The sequence below is a fragment of the Haemaphysalis longicornis genome, unplaced genomic scaffold (assembly GCF_048455015.1).
Source record: "Haemaphysalis longicornis isolate Haplotype H1 unplaced genomic scaffold, Haemaphysalis longicornis Haplotype H1 scaffold_4, whole genome shotgun sequence".
NCBI classification, from domain to species: Eukaryota; Metazoa; Arthropoda; class Arachnida; order Ixodida; family Ixodidae; genus Haemaphysalis; species Haemaphysalis longicornis.
In genome coordinates this window covers 188,554,414-188,572,181 of record NW_027526361.1, presented here as the reverse complement: position 1 = coordinate 188,572,181, position 17,768 = coordinate 188,554,414, and the positions used below count along the sequence as shown (strand labels likewise).

The 17,768-nt window shown below is 46.5% G+C and overlaps 1 protein-coding gene across 1 annotated transcript in view; it reads right to left on the bottom strand.

Moving 5' to 3' along the window:
• LOC144179590 (sodium-coupled monocarboxylate transporter 2-like) overlaps positions 1-17,768 on the bottom strand; it is a 203,932-nt gene that overhangs the window by 46,683 nt on the left and 139,481 nt on the right. Inside the window, exon 13 of the mRNA XM_077708004.1 lies at positions 9,299-9,385. Coding sequence (XP_077564130.1) covers positions 9,299-9,385 — 87 coding nt within the window. The remainder of the gene's footprint in view (positions 1-9,298; positions 9,386-17,768) is intronic.

Below are 17,768 nucleotides of genomic sequence, written 5' to 3'. Positions count from 1 at the left end.
GCTCTCCAAGATGACGAACCATGCAGCGTGATTTGAGATGGAATCAAACGGGATCAGCAAGGAAAGTTCTAGGAGGGCGGGGAACGTTCTTCGCGTGCCGTCGTCCGCGTTGTGGCGGAGGAAGCAGCGTTGTGAAGCCATGGCGAAGCCGCTTGTCGGGTCACCAAATTGTAGGCGGCCGATGAGGCGGTGCGGCCGAGCCCACATTTATTACGGTTGCATTGGCTGCGCCATGGACATGACGAGGCGCGTAGAACGAGGGTGCCGTTCCCAAGGTGTGCCCGGGTGCCGAGTGTCGCGTGTCCTCCGAGCCAGCCGGCCATTCTGTTCATGATGATGGTGGCGCTACAATGTCATAATCAACAGCTGGCTGCTGTATGAAGGATATACACTTTCAACTAATCGAGTGCTACAGTGGAACCCCGCTTATACGTCCCCCGGACTTACGACGACCCGCTTCTTACGACAGATCACCACGGTCTTGGGAAAACCCCCATAGAAACAATGCATTAACAACCCCGATGATATGACGCACGGGTGCACGTGGTCCGCTTCATACGACGGACCCTGGCGCAGATAAACCGGCATTTTTACAATCTTTTACACCGCTTCGCCACCTCGGTCCGACCTTTTTTTTATTCTGAACCCGCGTTTGACGCTGCATGATGTCCGCATGCGGGACAGACCATTTGCTGAACAGACGCACGCCAGCAGCGAGTACTCGTGAGCGGGAGTTAACCTTCGCGGCAGCGGTACTCCAGCGTGTCAACCATGAGAAGTCGAAGTTGAGGTGGCAGGCGGACCACGAATATAAAGCTCCCATCGAGCCACCAACGAACGCGAAAACACATACGATAGAACCCCACGGTGACCGAGCGCCCGCTTTACCCGCCCGCTCGATCCAAGTTTCTTCTTTTCCCAACGCTCCCTCGCCCTATATCTCTGCTCTCTGCTTATCAGAGCCTTTCAAAGCCGCGTTGTCACTCCGCTCCTTTATTTGGTAGTGTCTCAATGACGCACGTTCGCGGCAAGGGTGGAAACAAGTGTACGTTCGCACCGCCATTTTGGGTTAATCGCTCGCCGCCGCAGCAAGTCAGTGTAGCCAGACGGCGCTACACTGGTAACGCAAACTAGCCGGAAATGGAGTTTTAATCAAGCAATGTGCCCTGAAAAGTACTTATAGCAGAAAATGTACTCCCTAGGCATGGTCTAAAAATGTGGACGAACCTCCATGGTAGTACCGTTGCCCATCCGTGTAGCAAAAGGGAGGATTTAGAACCACTTAACACCATTTGTGAGATGGCGTTCGGTTCCTTGTATAGTACCACGTCCAAAATAAACTCCCCATCTGGGATAATCATCTCAAGCGGGGGGTCGCCATGTTAGTCTTTTGTTGTTTCCGTGTATCAGCACTTCAACCGTGGCCTAATGCTAATTAGAACGAGTAAGCAGGACGCGACGGTTGCATGCAGCTACAAACCCCATACCGTACGTATACCCGTATAGATGCTTCAGCCAGCGCGATCACAGGCAGACAGCGCGGCCGTGTTGTTTCAATCTGTTTATTTTGGCGATAGGTGTTGTCAAACTCTGCTGATAACAAAGAGACAGTTCTCGCCGTTGCAAACAATTGCAATGCTCATCTGCTTCGCTTGCTTGCGCATATATAGACGATTGAAATTCTCGTGCCAGCGCGCCAACGCACCCGACTGCAGCGACTCAACTTGCCCTGGCGGCACGACTTGCTGCCCGGATGTAAACAACCTCCGTGCTATCGACGCAGCGCGGCCGGTGGCTCGGTGCGGCCGGAGCTTCAAGCCTCGCCTTGGGCCATCGTTTTTTCTTATTTGAGAAGGACTAGTAGTGCCATTTGGTGGAAAGATTTTTATGTGCCCCTGTCACACGAGGAACGGCCGCTAACAGCATTTGGATACGGCGACAGCTGTGGACAGCTCGCTGGTAAGTGGTCTGTTATCAGTCGATGCGTTTGTCAAACGTTTGGATAGGGTTAACTGCGAAGTACCCGTGCCGCACACAGCACGTACACGCACGGGTAAAGAAAAAAGCGCACACTCGTTTTATTGTACTCTTTTGTGGCTTTTGGGGTATGCATTCGCATTCTTTTGTAGGCCGGTTTGTAACAGGGCATTCGAGATGAAATCGTTTGTCGCGCGCGGAGTCGTTTCAAAGCAACGTGACGGTTACTCAGGTAGCCGAATCGCCTCCGACAGCGGTGCATCGTCGGGCCCGGTCGGTGAATATTGTGGGACTCTGTCTCTCATATGCATCGAACTGCTCGTGTTCTTTTTATTTAACTTCTCTACTTTGTAATATCTATTTGTTAACGCTCCTGATGGCTTGCCTGTCCAAATATAAGTCTTTGTGTTGTTTTCGTTCAAGGCTCTGACTCATTCTTAGCGCTCTGGTCGGCGAAAGCCGCAGATCAGACGGCCACCCCCTTCGAAAACTGTGCCCTGTAGATTCGGTGGGGTTGTTTGCTCGCTTGAGTCGACCCTTCACATCTAACAGCGTACCCTATTAAGGAAACGGTGACATGCGTAAAAGATGCTATGAGCCTATCGAACGATTAAATGCATATAGTGTGGACCACGACGGCGACGTGGTTCGAAACCGAAATGTTTTTATTCCCTTTCGGATGATAATGAGGGGTCTGTATACAATGGGGGCCCGTCAGTCGCCAGCTAAGGCCACGTAATTAAAAACACAAATTCATGCCCTTATGGAAGAGAACCGAGTTTGCCGTAGCATGACACAAGTCTGCCGGGCATAAAAAAGGATATCATTTTTTAGAAGAACAATGCACACACTCTTCTTTTGTTGGTATTAACTTTGTCATAATCAATAGTAAGACCATACACAAAAATTACTCGATTAATCTGACACTCGATTTTGACACGGAGCTTGCAGCTCCAAAAAGTGCACTCTGGTTTTGCGTGACGGAAACTTCTACAATCACGGTAAATTAACTAAGGCAGGTGTGTGTGGCATGCAGCGTTGGTAAGTTTGCGAGAATAGCGTTTCTATTTCAGCTGTTTTTTTTTGGTTGCCATGCAATCACAAGTAATTTGGTGCCATGAACGAGGTTTACGTTAGCTAACAAGGCTGTAGTAACGGTTGCGGCTACAAATGACCTTATGCACCAATCATGCTTGTCAGCTCGGTGACTCAGAATATTGTCAGAATACGGATGACTGAGTCGCCTAGTTTATCACTACTGTAAAAAAAGAAAGTGTTTTCTGACCTAGTGCAGGACTTTCCTGTATGACTAGCTGTTTTATGACAGATGACCATACTTGATGAGACAAGCCGTAACAAATTAGCTTTGGATGTAACACCAGGAGGGAAACAGGTGGAGTTATCTGCAAGTATAAGTGAAACAGTGGGTGCCTGTCCGGCATGAATTCATTATTTGCTGACACGATTTTCTTCTGCAGATCCTGATAAATGATCGAGTTGAATGACTTCATAAATCTTAAGGCAGGATAGGCTGTGCTGTACAAGGCAAGGCTGCATTCGGAAACCAAGTTGGCCCCTCCAGCAGAAGTGAGTATTGCCACGGCTTGCAACAGCCGTCCAGCTCGAAAAAGCTGCACTTTTTCTATGAAAGTGAGCCACCATGGTAGGGGAGAGTCAGTGTAAGGGTTTGTATCATTAACTGTGTGCCCATTCACTTGAATAGATGCAAGCTGGCATCTTAAAGCAAGAGACAGCAGTTAACAAAATCATGCAATACCAAAGTGTTTTTCAGTCAAAAACAAAAACTAATCTATCAACCTACAGAGACTTGCATTTTATCTTCACTGTCATTTAAAGTTGTGCTCGAGTATATTGTGCGGAAGTAATATCTTTTTTATTGCTGCCAAAGCCACGACGGTTAATGTACTGGCACTTGGTTTTATGAAGCCTTTGCATTCCTAATTTAGGTACTGGAATTCGCAGGGAACCTGGCCTTACAATTTTATTACTGTACCGAATTATTAAGTTCATTTAACCATAGTGTCTGTTTTCAATTTTACGTGTGGGGCATTTTTTTCTTTTTTGCTTTTTCAGGCAGATGTTCCTCTGACTCCCTGCCTGAATTCCGTGAACGGGGAAGTTAGCCTCCACATCGATGGCCAGCGTGTCTTGACTGCATCATCTTTACTGGGAGGACTGGGTAGTCTGTTTGCATCGTTCTGGGTTTTCAACATTCAATATCCCAAGAAGGCATACAGAGCTCTAACGCTTGTGGAACATGCCTTTTTGGACCTTGCCAGCACCACACCACGTGTGAAGGATTTAGAGCTAATTAACTTTTATCGCATCAATATCGCTCACTAATATTTGTTTTCAATCCTGTAATCATTGGATAGTAGTGAAAAAGAATTCCGTATTATATTTCTGACTTTTTCTTTTTTCTTTTTTTACTGAAAAGGGGATATTTGATGGGCCATTCTGTATGCTGATAATACAGCTATCTTTCAGTGAAGCAATAATATTAACAAACTCATTTAACTTGAAACAATTATCTAAATAATATTGGCAATTGGTGCGAAATGAATCAACTAAAAATTATCCGAAAAACACGAATTTCATGGCTTTTTGTTCTCACTCTAAAGAAGCTGTCGCGATACCAACCATTCTGTTCTATATCATTGCACTTAACCTGTCAGACTCGGTCACTTTTCTTGGCGCATTTGTGTCTTTATCAAAACGCACTGGTATTTTCCGCAGCATATTTTTCGTTCTTTATATTACTCATTTATCCATAGCCATCTCACTGCAGTCTGTCTCCTACATCATTTATCTCTTGTGCCTTTACCACCTACAAAATGCTTGTTACCTTTCAATATCAAATCGTTGCACAGCTCTCGCTCATTTCACCACAAATTGAAAAATTGTTTTGTTGTTGTAAACCACTGCAACCATTTTTTCTTCACTTTGTGTACTTAGTACTAATGCGTACTGATAAGTTCTGATAAATACTGACGCGTTCTCGATCCTCTAGTATTATATAATGATTTCACTTACCATGCGGTTGTGTTTGTGCCTATCTGTTTTTCAAGCATTTCCAGTTCTTGTATTATTATTGTTTCTACAATTTGTTCAACTAGCACACAGCTCTCGCTCATTTCACCACTTACTGAATTTTTTGTTGTTGTTGTAAACCACTGCAACCATTTTTTTCACTGTTACTGAGCGCTGATGCGTACTGATAAGTTCTGATAAGTACTGACGCGTTCTCGATCCGCTAGTATTCTATAATGATTTCACTTACCATGCGGTTGTGTTTGTGCCTATCTTTGTTTTTCGCGTATTTCCAGTTCTTGTAGTAATATTGTTTCTACGGTTTGTTCAACTAGCATCGTATTGCTGTCTTCAATTCCTAACTGGCGTGTTATTTAGCAATGTACCATTTGTGATTTCCAATTTGAGGTCGCCATAACTATTTCGGAACCTCCTTGTGTACACCATGTACCATGTAAACTTGTCTGCGAAAGTTCGTTTGAAATAAACCTGAAATCGAGAAAAACCGTGTGAAATCAGTACACCCGCAGGGAACTAGAAATTCTCCCTTGTGGCCTTGAAAACCTCCTTTCGGAAGGCCTACAAAACTCCCCAAGCTTTCGCCAAACTCCATTCAAAAGAAGTAAATGCTTCCCTTGAACCTCCTAAAAACGCTCCTAAACTAACATAAGTACTTCCAAAGGGAGCCATAATAGGCTCCTATTCAACCGCCTAAAAATTCCATAAACATCACTTAAAAACGCCCTTCAGGAAGTAAAGAATACTCCATTTTGACCTCCTTAAATTCTCCCGAACATTTCTTAACACTCCCTAAATACCTCCTTTCTATAACCTAAAAACGCCCTGTTTTGAGGAGGTAAACAAAACCTCCCTGTTCCATGTAGTAAAAAAACTCCTACAAGGAGGATCACTAGAGGACAGGCGAAAAAGAACCTCTAGGGAGTATATGGGAGGGAAAAAAGTTTAGAGTGTACAACTTTCGCCGCAACACGGTTTACTGGCGAGGTATGAATTATCTATTTCGCGTTGGTGGATCTTGTGAGAAACGAAAACAGCTATGTGTCGAGCCCTTTGACCCAATTGCGACGGCACGTGACCGTTGAAAGGGTGTCCCTACCATGTACGGGAATGCCGTTTTTAGATGCAAAGCATCTCTTAGTCGACCCTCCGTCGTCCGGCGTCCGCACCTCTCCCCCTACTCTATAAAAAAAGAAATAGTTAGCGGCGCCCGGTTTCGATCGCACGACTCTCTGGCCGCAAGGGGATGTACGTGGCGCTCTTCCCACTGCGCTACAAAACCGAGACAGGAGCAAGTGCTACGAACGCGCCTTCATTCAAACTCCTTCAAGAAGCTACTGATACAACGAAGGCACGCGAAGCTGAACGTCAACGGAAACGACGAACTGAAAACTTTAGAGGAGGATGTTGAATTTCCCGTGGGAAAGCTGTGGCGCGAAGCGCCACGCGCCTTGCAGCTCAGCCAGAGAAGAGGACGAAGAGGACGCAATAAGGAAGGACGCAATAAAGAAAGTCGAGAACGAAGAGGTGTTCGATCAGGTAACGCCGGTGTCGGTCTCTTCGCTGTCTCTACATTTCTCTACATTTCTCTGTCTCTACATGGGGGTTGACACTACGTTCCCATTCGTGCTCCGATTACTGAAACAACATTACGGCAACACAATGGAACCTACGCGGAACCCCTATGATGCTTCGCATCCTCCTCATGGTTCCCCACGGGAAGATGGTGTAATTTTAGATGCAAAGCATCTCTTAGTCGACCCTCCGTCGTCCGGCGTTCGCACCTCTCCTCTCCACAATAGCTGTGATAACGCCGCCCTCTCTCCCCGCCTCCTATCCACACCACCTTTGCGCTAGCGCGCGCTGCTCCCCCTCTCCCCTCTGCACACCAGCCGTCTAATCACACGCATGCGCGCTGCTCCTCCTCTCCGCTCCTTCTGCTCTGCAAATAAACCCGTCCGCTCTCCGCTCAGTTGCTTCTTCGGTACTGCGCCGTACGATGACTGCAAATGGACGCCAACGATTCCGTCAGAACCGCGAGCACCTCCGAAGACAAGGCTGCACAGAGAAGAGCTCTCGACGCCGAACGTAAACGGCAGCGTCGAGCAGCGGATTCCTCGCTTCGAGAACGAGAAGCCGCTTTGAAACGCCAGCGGCGAGTAGCTGATCCAGATGGCGTTCGGCAACGTGACAACGCTTCGAAACGCCAGCGTCGAACAGCGGATTCCTCACTTCGAGAACGAGAAGCCGCAAAACGTTCCCCACTACTCGATAAATAAAGAAGACCTTTGATACGCTACTACACGTGTCTTTACTCTAACAACCAATTAACATGCTACTACTCCACGGCTTTGCATCCCCTCAGGGTTCCCACGTGGGAAGATGGTGTAATTTTTTTCATCTCCGCCTTGTGCTGTCATTCGTTTCGCGTACCTTTGGCACTTTCCACTCGCCTCTTCCCCTCTCAATTTGATCGACCATATCAGCCTTATCTCGCGCCCACAAGGCGGCGGGACGGCCGGCTATAAACAGCGCCGGACGGCACGCGTGTCGCGTAGAGCGCGGCGCTTGTCTGGCGGTGTACCTCGGACGCACGGAGGGGAGGTTGGGCGCAACATAGGCGTTGCTGTTTTCTTAACTTGGGATTGCAGGTACAGGATCGCAAATCCCGCGAGAACACGCCAAATAGAGCACTTTAAACAGGTTCTTAGCCCACCTGTCGCGTGAGATCGTCTACTAGGCCGGTATTTACCCGCACCCCGGTCGTACGACACCCCGGTCATACGACGCTTTCTCGCGGTCCCTTGAAAGTCGTATTATCGGGGTTCCACTGTATTAGATATTGCCGCAAACAGTGTTAATTGATACGCTTTGTTTATGTTTTGCTTATGATAACACGAAGCGTTATTATATCCCCTGCTGAAAGCTGCCTATCCGTTTGTTCTAACGTCGCCCACGAGTATTTTGTTTAACAGTGAACGGAGTAACCCTTTCTTCACTCACCCCTAGTTGTTCTTTGATCGATAAACAGTCGATCTTGTTCGATGTTCCGCAGAGGAACTGCGCTCCCTGATAGATGCATAGCATTCCATGTGCAAGCGCTCAACTATGCACGTCGCCTTTTTTCAATTCTTTTTCGGCGGTTGTGCTTTTCTTATAGTCTATTGCCGGGAACAAGTTTAGTCTAGTAAACTTTAATGACTTAAATAACCGTGCCGCTCTCTTCGCAACGGGAAATATGAGAAAATAACATCACTAGCGATGTCCGCACGGCATCAAAAAACTCCAAAAGTGGAACCCCAACGTCTAGGGGTGGCAAGTAGTTGGCTTGCCTAAAAGGGCCCTGAACAAAGTTCCAAAGTTGGGATTTTACGTGCGCAATCACTGGAATGCTATCCAAGGAACCTCCTGTCGCAGAAATGGTTTAAAAGCGTTGAGTATTAGCCGAGTTATCCTTCAATAAATAGGGCCAGCAATAAGGCCTGGAGCTTACACTCTCTCATCCCGCCTCCAAAGCACTGTGGAAGCTGTGACGTCAACGAGCAGGCGCAAAGATCACCTAGAGAAACAGGACAATGTCCTTGCTTCTTGCTGGCTCGAGATGCGTGCATCCATTGGCTCCGCTCGGCGGTACGTCACGCTTCCTTTTTTAGCTGTCGACAGCCATGCTCCGCCTACTACTGCCGCTACTGCTGAGCGGGACCGGTCGGCGGACGGCCCGTATCCACCTTCCATGCGGCCGTGCTCCTCACATTGGCCGTGCTGGCGTCGGCACGTCGTTTTTAAAATAGCGGAAACGAACGTTTGAAGGCGATGTAGGGGGGTCCCAAACTTAACCTGCTCGCTAACGACAGTAACTTAAGATTTCTACCTACGACTAGTAGCCCGCTAGCGTTTCTCCATGCGGCGCTGTCGTGGTGAGCGGGTCCCACCGACGTCAGCAGAAAAGGGTTACCATCGCCGCAGCTATTCAGTCTACGCTTTACGAAGCTGCGCCGACGACGATCACCAGCGCAGCCGGTGCCGGAGCGCTGCTTTCCGGAGCCGCACAACCGTTTTCCCCAGAGCCTCCCGGGAAACGCTGATTGGCGACAGCAGTTAAAGGGGCCCACCAATAGCGGTACCATAATCGCAGCACCGTAATGTATTTAGGGCCTCTTGAAGGGGCCATGAGTCAAATTGCTTACGAACATAGCGACCGCAGTCATGGCGGCGAGGCTGCAAAGCCAGGATGGCCGTGTTCTGCACTCACCCTGCTCCCGCACCACGGGAAGAGAACACCAAGGAAGACCACGGCCCCACCCGCACCGCAAAAGGAGCCGCCCATGACGTAGGAAGCCTGTAAAAAGAACGCGTTGGAAACACGTCTGACAGCCGTGCGTGTTGTGCCGCAATTAACCACGAATGTTGAAAGCGGAAGGGGAGAAGCTAAGTGAAATTCAGGGTTCTCGTATGTGGGAATGCCACACGAGGGATGCATTTGAGTGAAATTCACAACGTTAACGTACCGTCCTTTCTGAATGTTACTCCCAGCCAGGATTTTCAAGGCTTTCAAGAAGAATAAATGACGCGGCGCAGTTTATTTAAAATGGTTTAGGAAGGTTCATTGCCGAGGAAGCTTCAGATAAGGGTGTCAAACCGGAACGGCAATCGAACCAAAAACAGGATCCGAAACCGAATTTTTTCTGCCATTTTCTGAGAGCATGTTTCCTCTCTTTGAATGGTATTTTCCTTATAATTTCTTTTCTCTGTTTCGTAAACCACAGTCTAAGGCCACGCGCTGCTGGTGGGTACGTACAAATGAAGATTATGATGGCGGTATAATGTAAATAATAATATTAATCAATCAATCAATCAATCAATCAATCAACCTTTATTTTTGGTGCCCAGGAACAACCCTAGGGTCTTGGTACTGGTACACCATATACAGGAATTCATAAAAACAAACCAAAATCAAGACAACACAACACAGAAAACCGTATATATGAAAGAAACAATAAGATAAAAATAGTTACAGAGATCCCAGAAAGCAAAACAGCAAAACAGCAAAAAAAAACAGGAAGCCTAGTGTTAGAAGCCATGACACCCGGCCAGCAAAACGTTGAAGGCACGTGAAAAATTGAAAATACACAAGCAAATACTCAATGCACATGACGGAGATAGATTATACACATAAAACAAAGGTTTTGTAACAAAATGTTAGGAAGTTTCAAAATGGAAAAAACGAAGTTCAGCGTTACAAGCACTGACACTTAAACCGACAGAAATTCAAGCAACACAAAATCAGGAAAAGTGAAAAACAAACAAGCAAGATGATGATTTGCATAAAATAAATACGGAACAGAAATACGGCACATAAATGACATAAAGGCACTTAAGTTACAACAGATTTCAATTCATTAGAGAACAAAGACAAAGAGCTCTGGAATATATCAAGACGATCGGAATATTCATTATATGCACATTGTATTCTGCAGATGGACGAGCATCGTTTACTTAAAGCATCTGTTCTGAAAGTTCGAAATCTTCGGAAAAGTTTGTTCGGCAAGTTGACATTGATAAGTGCAACCAAGTCATCACACAAAATATCACCATGAAGAAGTTTATAAAGAAAGATAATGTCAGCTCTCATTCGTCGACACCAAAGGGAAGGAATACTTTTGAGACAAGACGTGCTGCCGTTTGCGTCTTCTTGTACATGACGGAAACGGTGCCTAAAGATAGAAAGGAACTTATTTTGAACCCTTTCGATGCGGTCACTATTGGACTTGCAAGTTCCATTCCAAACAACAGAACCGTATTCGAGAAGAGGTAAGCACAGAGCCGAATACAACTTTAAGAAAGGAAGAGGACTTTTAAACTCTCTGGAATACCTGCAGACAGCACCCAGACATCGAAGAGAGCGTCCGGTAATTTGTGTAACGTGGGAAGAGAAAGTCAGAGAAGAATCAAATAGTACTCCCAAGTCCCGAATTTCGGTCACCCTCGGCAGTGCAGTGCTTGCTATTTTATAGGAGTATTGCAGCTGTTGAGTTTTCCTACTATAGGAAACAACTTTCGTTTTTGAGGGGTTCAAAATTAAGTCGTTTTTGGTGCACCAACGATGGAATGACACGATATCAGCCTGAAGAGAATTACAGTCCTGAACATTACGCACTTCTCTGAAGATTTTCACATCATCAGCATACAACAAAAAAGAAGAATTTTTAATGGCAGAAGCAACATCGTTAATGAAAATGGAAAAAAGAAGGGGGCCCAGAACGGAGCCCTGGGGTACACCACTGGTTGCTTTGTACCTAAATGATGTTTGACCATTAACACTTACATAGCAATATCGCTCCTGGAGATAGCAACGTATAAGACCCACTAAGGAAGCGTGAACATCTAACAGAATGAGCTTGGCAAGTAATAACGAGTGGTTGACTACATCAAAGGCCTTGCTCATGTCACAGTAGACCGCATCAAGCTGGCTTCTACCAATGACTGCTGGGACAGCCTGCTCCATGAAGCATGCGAGGTTTGTGGAAGTTGAGCGACCACGCATGAAGCCATGTTGATTAGGAATGAGGACATGTTTAAGTGAGAAAGACAAGACCTTATGAAGAGATAACTCGAATATTTTAGATGCAGAACAAAGAAGCGACACTGGCCTATAGTTCATGGGGTCGGTTTTTGGGCCTGACTTGAAAACAGGGAATACACGACAGATTTTCCATGATCGAGGGTACGTGCCAGACCGGAGACAGTTATTAAATATTGAGGTGAACACGGGAACAAATATATTTGCATACGTTTTTAGAATTGCAGCAGGAATACCATCTGGCCCAGAAGAAAACGAGGGCTTTAGCCGCTTGATGCTGGCCCGCACGATGTTCTCATCCAATTGGAAACAAGCGGAGTAACCGTCCTGGTGACAACAGACGCTGCCGTCATCACTACCACCGCTAAGCCCAAACAAAGAAGAAAACTGACGAGCAAAGCAGTCGGCCGCATCTGCAACCTCATCGCCGTTGGAATCCAGTAGACGAATAGATTCTTTCGTTGTACTAGATCTAGAATGAATGTACTTCCAGAAGGCTCCCGGCTGATGAGTTGCTTTAGCTTCAACTGACGCCAGGTACAAAGCATGATCACGTTTGTGCAATATTTTGCATAGGGCACGTAGGCGCCGGAACTCCTGAACGAACTGATTCGCACCAGAGCGCTTCATCTTTCTGTGCGCGCGTTCTTTGAGTTTCAGGGCATCCCGCAATTCAGAAGAAAACCAGTGTGGGAACTTGAACTTGTTTGGTAAATATTGCGGGATGTATTTCTTCATACCCAAAAGCACAATCTCAGTAAAACGGTCAACTTGTTATTGACATCAGAGTGGTCAATGACTGTTGACCAAGGGGCAGCAGAAAAGTAGCCATACAGCCCAACGTAATCTCCCCGGGCGAAAGCGTAGCGAGGTTGCGCATTGCTTGAAATTACAGAACGGTGGAGCATTGTAGGAAGGCAACAGGAAATAGAAAGAGGAGGATGATATTTGTCGGGTATTACTAAAGCACAATCAGAGCGCGACACATTAACGCCATCGAAGTTTGAAAAGCACAGGTCCAGAATGTTTCCACTGCAGTTTTTTATGTGATTACGCTGTGCCATGGAAGTGAAAGACGAAAAATCTAGTAACCTATTACCCTTCTGTTGACAGTGGTGGTTGTAGTGGGAACAGGTGAGGTGGCTCCACTGAACGCCAGGAGCGTTAAAATCTCCAAGGAGGAGGACCTTGAGGTCGCAATGAGTAGTGAGCACCTGTTCAATGGAGGAGACTAACTTATTGAACGCGTCAGGAACTACATCAGGAGGAACGTAAAAAACACCAACTAGAAGTTTTTCAGTTTTAGAGATATGAATTTCGACCCATAAAGACTCACCTGCGTTTTCAATATCGCTACGTAGCACACACGGGAGAGATTTGTTAACTGCGAGAAGTACCCCGCCCTCCTTTTGTTTGCATCCAGTTAAGGCACGATCATTACGATATACATGGTAATTTTGAGGAAAATAGTCATTGGATAGAATATCAGGGCACAACCAAGTTTCAGATATAGCTATTAACGGAAAGCAAGAAGCCAGAACATTACCAAAAAATTCAGTCGCCTTAGTTCGAAGACCTCGCACGTTCTGATAAAAAAACATCTAAACTAGTCATTATTCTTTTTCTGATGTGTTGCGCTCAGAGCTGTGAAGCATGCCTTCGCGAAACATGCCTCGAAACTCCTTAAAGAGGCAGTCTTTCGGCCAAACAGCGGGGTCATTCAAGCGCTCGAAAAACTCTTCACTGACGGAAATATAAAAGGATGCGTACGTTTCAAATTTAGTTTTCAGTCGTCGGCAGTTCAAGGGCGAGACACCTAAGGTTAACAGATGGGTTTTAAGGCTAGCAGAGGTGGTGGATGGGGAAAGCTTTGAAACGAACATTGCTTTGGGGCGCTTCGGCTGCGGAACGACTACCAGTCCACATGTGTCCGATGCACCTACACATGCCCGGCTTCGACGCTTCTTCTCAACAGTAGGAGGGAGACAGTCACGCACAGGCGCAGAATGCACCGGGGAAAGTTGGGACGGAGTAGGAGGCAGTGCAGGAGAAGCCGAAGACACCGACTGCAGCGGAGCAGACGTAGCCGAAGGCAACACTTCCTTGTTTACAGCTTGGGCAAAAGAAGGCTGCCCTGATCTGTGACGCACTCCTTCCGGCAACACGGCGGGGTGGTGAAGTAGTTGGGCACGCAAGGAGGACACCTCCGCTCGCAAGGAGGCAACCACCTGCGCATAATGGGCGCGGTCACCCTCCCTCCCCTGACGGAGACAGTCGAAAGCCTGCGCGTTTTCCCGGCGTAGGAGGTCGTTGTCCTCCCGCAGCCGGGCCACTTGCTCGCTGAGGAAAGAAATGCCGTCCAACGCGTCGATGAGGAGTGCGCGAAGACCGGCCGCTTCCCCTCCAAGGTCAACCGGTTGGGACGGCGGCGGCGGGGCTTTCTTGACGACGGCCGGTGAGTCTCGTCGAAGGGAGGGGGAAGGAGCCCTGCTTGCGGACGGGCCGATGTCGTCGTTGGCTACGCTAGGCCTAGCCGCGGCCTCGGCCGTCTCACACAGATTGCATTTGAACGGCCGGGCACCAGACTTCAGAAGTTGCAGCTCCGCGTCCGGCCACGCAACACACTTCGCGTGCACACGTTTTTTACAGGCGGCACACCGGAAAAACTTTTGCTTACCGAAGAAAGCCTGGGAGCACAAAATACAGAAGTCCGCACTAGGCGCCATCTTGCGGCAATAATAAATAATAATCAATCAATCAATCAATCAATCAATCATGTTTATTTACGTGCCCAGGAACAGCCAGAGGCCTGAGTGCTGGCGCACGGGTAGTTACATGAAAAAAAAAAAATACACAAAATACAAGAAACATATAGCAAGAAACAAACAAGCGACAAGACACACACAAATTGAAGTAGTGAAAATGACAGAAATAAAGCACAGGCGGAGCCTGGGTACAGGTAAAAAATAAAAAAAAGAAGATGCCTATGTTGCTCTGCCCGTCGTAAAGACCACACGACAGGCAGAGCAACAAAGTTTGACAGTAATACAACAAAAACAACGGCAAGAGTGTAGAGACAAATGAAAAAACGAACAAATGACAGTAAACAGTTTAAAAAAATAGGCAACTATAATAATAATAATAATAATAATAATAATAATAATAATAATAATAATAATAATAATAATAATATAATAATAATAATATTATTATTATTATTAATAACAATGTTATTTAATAATTTGGAACTGGACCCGAACAGGAATGAATCGAAGAAGCCGTTCCGAATCGTTTCCGGGAACGGTTAGGGAACCGGTTCTGGAACTGTCAGAGTGAACGAAAAAAATATAGAGTCACCGGACCAATCTCGGTATTTTTTGGATCGTTGGAATTTGCGAATTTTACGGTGCTCTCCCTCTCAATCAATCAGAAAATTGAGTAGCACAGAAAAACTGAAACGAACTAAATGCTATAAAATGTCGTTCGTATATGCGCGTATTGCGCTTTTATGCTGTTTCTAGCGAAAGATTGCCATTTTGCAGTAAAACTAGTAAATAGTTGCCAAAGGTCTATTTTTCCTCCAACAAGCATTTATGTGAGGTAAGACTGTAGGAAGCAACTAAGCTGAAAGAAAAAAAAAGTGATCAAATGGTTTGAAGTGAAGGAAATCCAACAGAGTTCTTCAATACCTTAATTCTCTCCCTTTCTTCCTGTGTTAGGAAACCTTGTAGTACAGACTAAGCTGCTATCTTCACCAGAACCCAATCGCTGTCACTTGTCACTGTAGTGTCATTACCAAGTGGTTATCGCCAGTGTTTACCTAGATCAATGAGTCATTATAGCTGTTCTGTCCTTCCCGCCTCTCTGTTAGCGTGCGAAAAGTCGGGTGAATGAAACTCTTGAAACGCCGTCTGTCACGGTTAGCAGGTGAGGTTGGAGACGACGCCTGACAGTTTTAGACTTCTAGCACTGCTAATGCTTCCCCGTAAAAATACAACGCCGTTGAAACTGTACGTACATGAAAAGCGTAGCAGACCAATCAATTTTATTTTCAATGCGACAGCACTACTTGCCTAATGAGGCAAGTAGTGCTGAGGCAATGAGGCAAGTAGAGCAAAAATACTTGTGTGTGTCCATGCACTTGAGCGTGTGTGCGTGCGCGTGTGTGTACGTGCGCGCGTGTGTGCATGCGTGTTCGTGGGAGTGTGTGCGTGTACGCGTATGCGCATGTGTGAGCGTCTGTGTGTGTGCACGCACACGTGTGCGTGCGTGCGTTCTCGTGTGTAGGCGCGTGTGAAGGTACAAAAAAAAATAGTGGACGGGCAGGCTCTGTGTCGTCCAGAAAAGTTGCCTGCCCGCCAGAGAGGCTGCCTAAAGGTGCGTCATTCGGATGCGAGGCGCGGCCTGTCACTGGTCGGTGATTGCGGGCGAGCACAAGGCAGCACCGCGGTGGCTACGAGGAGCCACTCCCGCTGTTTCCTGCAAGAAACCGACAGAGGTCTACGAACTGCGTGCTTGTGAGCTAATAATAAAATGTGCCTAAGAGCAATAACTAAAATAAATTCAGATATTCAACCATAAAAAGTAATGCTTTCACACTCACACACGTAAGCAGCCTTACGTGTCCCTGCGAACCTTTTATGTTGCATGAATTAGCGTTGTACATCCCATGGAAAACTTTTGCAGTGGATTGTGCTGTCAAGCTGGCCAAAAAAAAGCCTATAATATGAATTTATTTTTAGACAGACCTGACAGACATAGCGAAGAAACAAAAACGCCGCACTAAAAAAGTAAACAAAAAAACACACTCCTGCTTGTTTTCTCCGAACCCGGTCAAACCTGTTTGAACCGGTTCGAACAGGAGCGAAACGGTGTTAGGATACCTAACCGGGAACTGAACCGTGAAGGCTTGCACCCGAACCAGAATCAAACCCGAAAAAATTCCGCTTCGACACCCTGCTTCAGATTATGTAGTTTTCATGAAATCACGATGTAATAAATAAATTGGACCCTACCTACGGTGCTTTCATAGTTCAGCACCATGTATGTTTTGACGAATAGTTGGTAAACCTCGACGAATCTGAAAAAACGCAGCAACTCGCAGTCAACCAAATTCGTGCAAAAAAGCGGTAATGGCAGGTAACTATTTCATTGAGGAGTTTGTGGTAGGAAGCAGGACGGCTATGCTGGGTAATGACGCACATTGTCCAACAGAACGAACAATGCACATTTCTAGTGTATTTCCAGAGCGCTTGTGACTAACTAGGAGAATGGAAACAGTTAACTTTTAAGTGCAATGCACTTCTTAAGCGACCCTGAACCTGCGTCCACCGGCGATGTCCGCATCACATACCCACGTGGGGGATTGGCCAGGAATCTCCTCGTCTTCCTTGGCAACGGGGGGAGATGGGCGCGCGCTGCCTGGCCGCTGACATGGCACATACCAACGTGGGGGATTGGCCAGGAATCGGGCGTGAGAAGGGCTAATGCACCCGCTTAAAGGAGTACTGACACGAAATTTCAAAGCTGAGATCCGCTCTAGCAATCAAGTACAACGACAACACAAATAGGTGTCTGTGAATAAATGCATCTTTCTTTCTTTGTAGTTGTGTGTGTGTGTGTGATCTCTCTTTCGCGAACATTACCGAACCGCGCAAATTCAACTCGTGCATTCGCACTTTCACATTCTTCCCCTCGGGGAAATGCGGGGAATTTTTTGCTCCAAATTCCCCTGAAATAGTTTAGTGGCTGCTTTGGGATCTTTTTAATTGTTGCTAAGGGTCCATGCATACATAATTCAAGTTTGTTTTATAAAAAAATATTTGGTGTTTTATAGTGCCCCCTTCGGTTATCCGGGAGCAAACAATGCTTTATTCACTGGCAAATTAATCAGTTTAAGTTAAAATTTTCATTCTTCCAGCAAATATTGTGTTTTGTGACGTCATCGATGACGTAACAAGGCCAGGTGTTCATGCGAACGGCAGTGCGCTGTTTAGTCTGCAGCGGACTCGGAGCCAAGTGTACCGTCAGTACTCCGAGATGGCGCCACTCTATACTACCCGGGACCGCTGTCCGCCTTTGGCTTGGTTTTGACCGTGTTTGTACATGGCTTTTTTATGTTACGGTAGCTAGTAATCTTTTC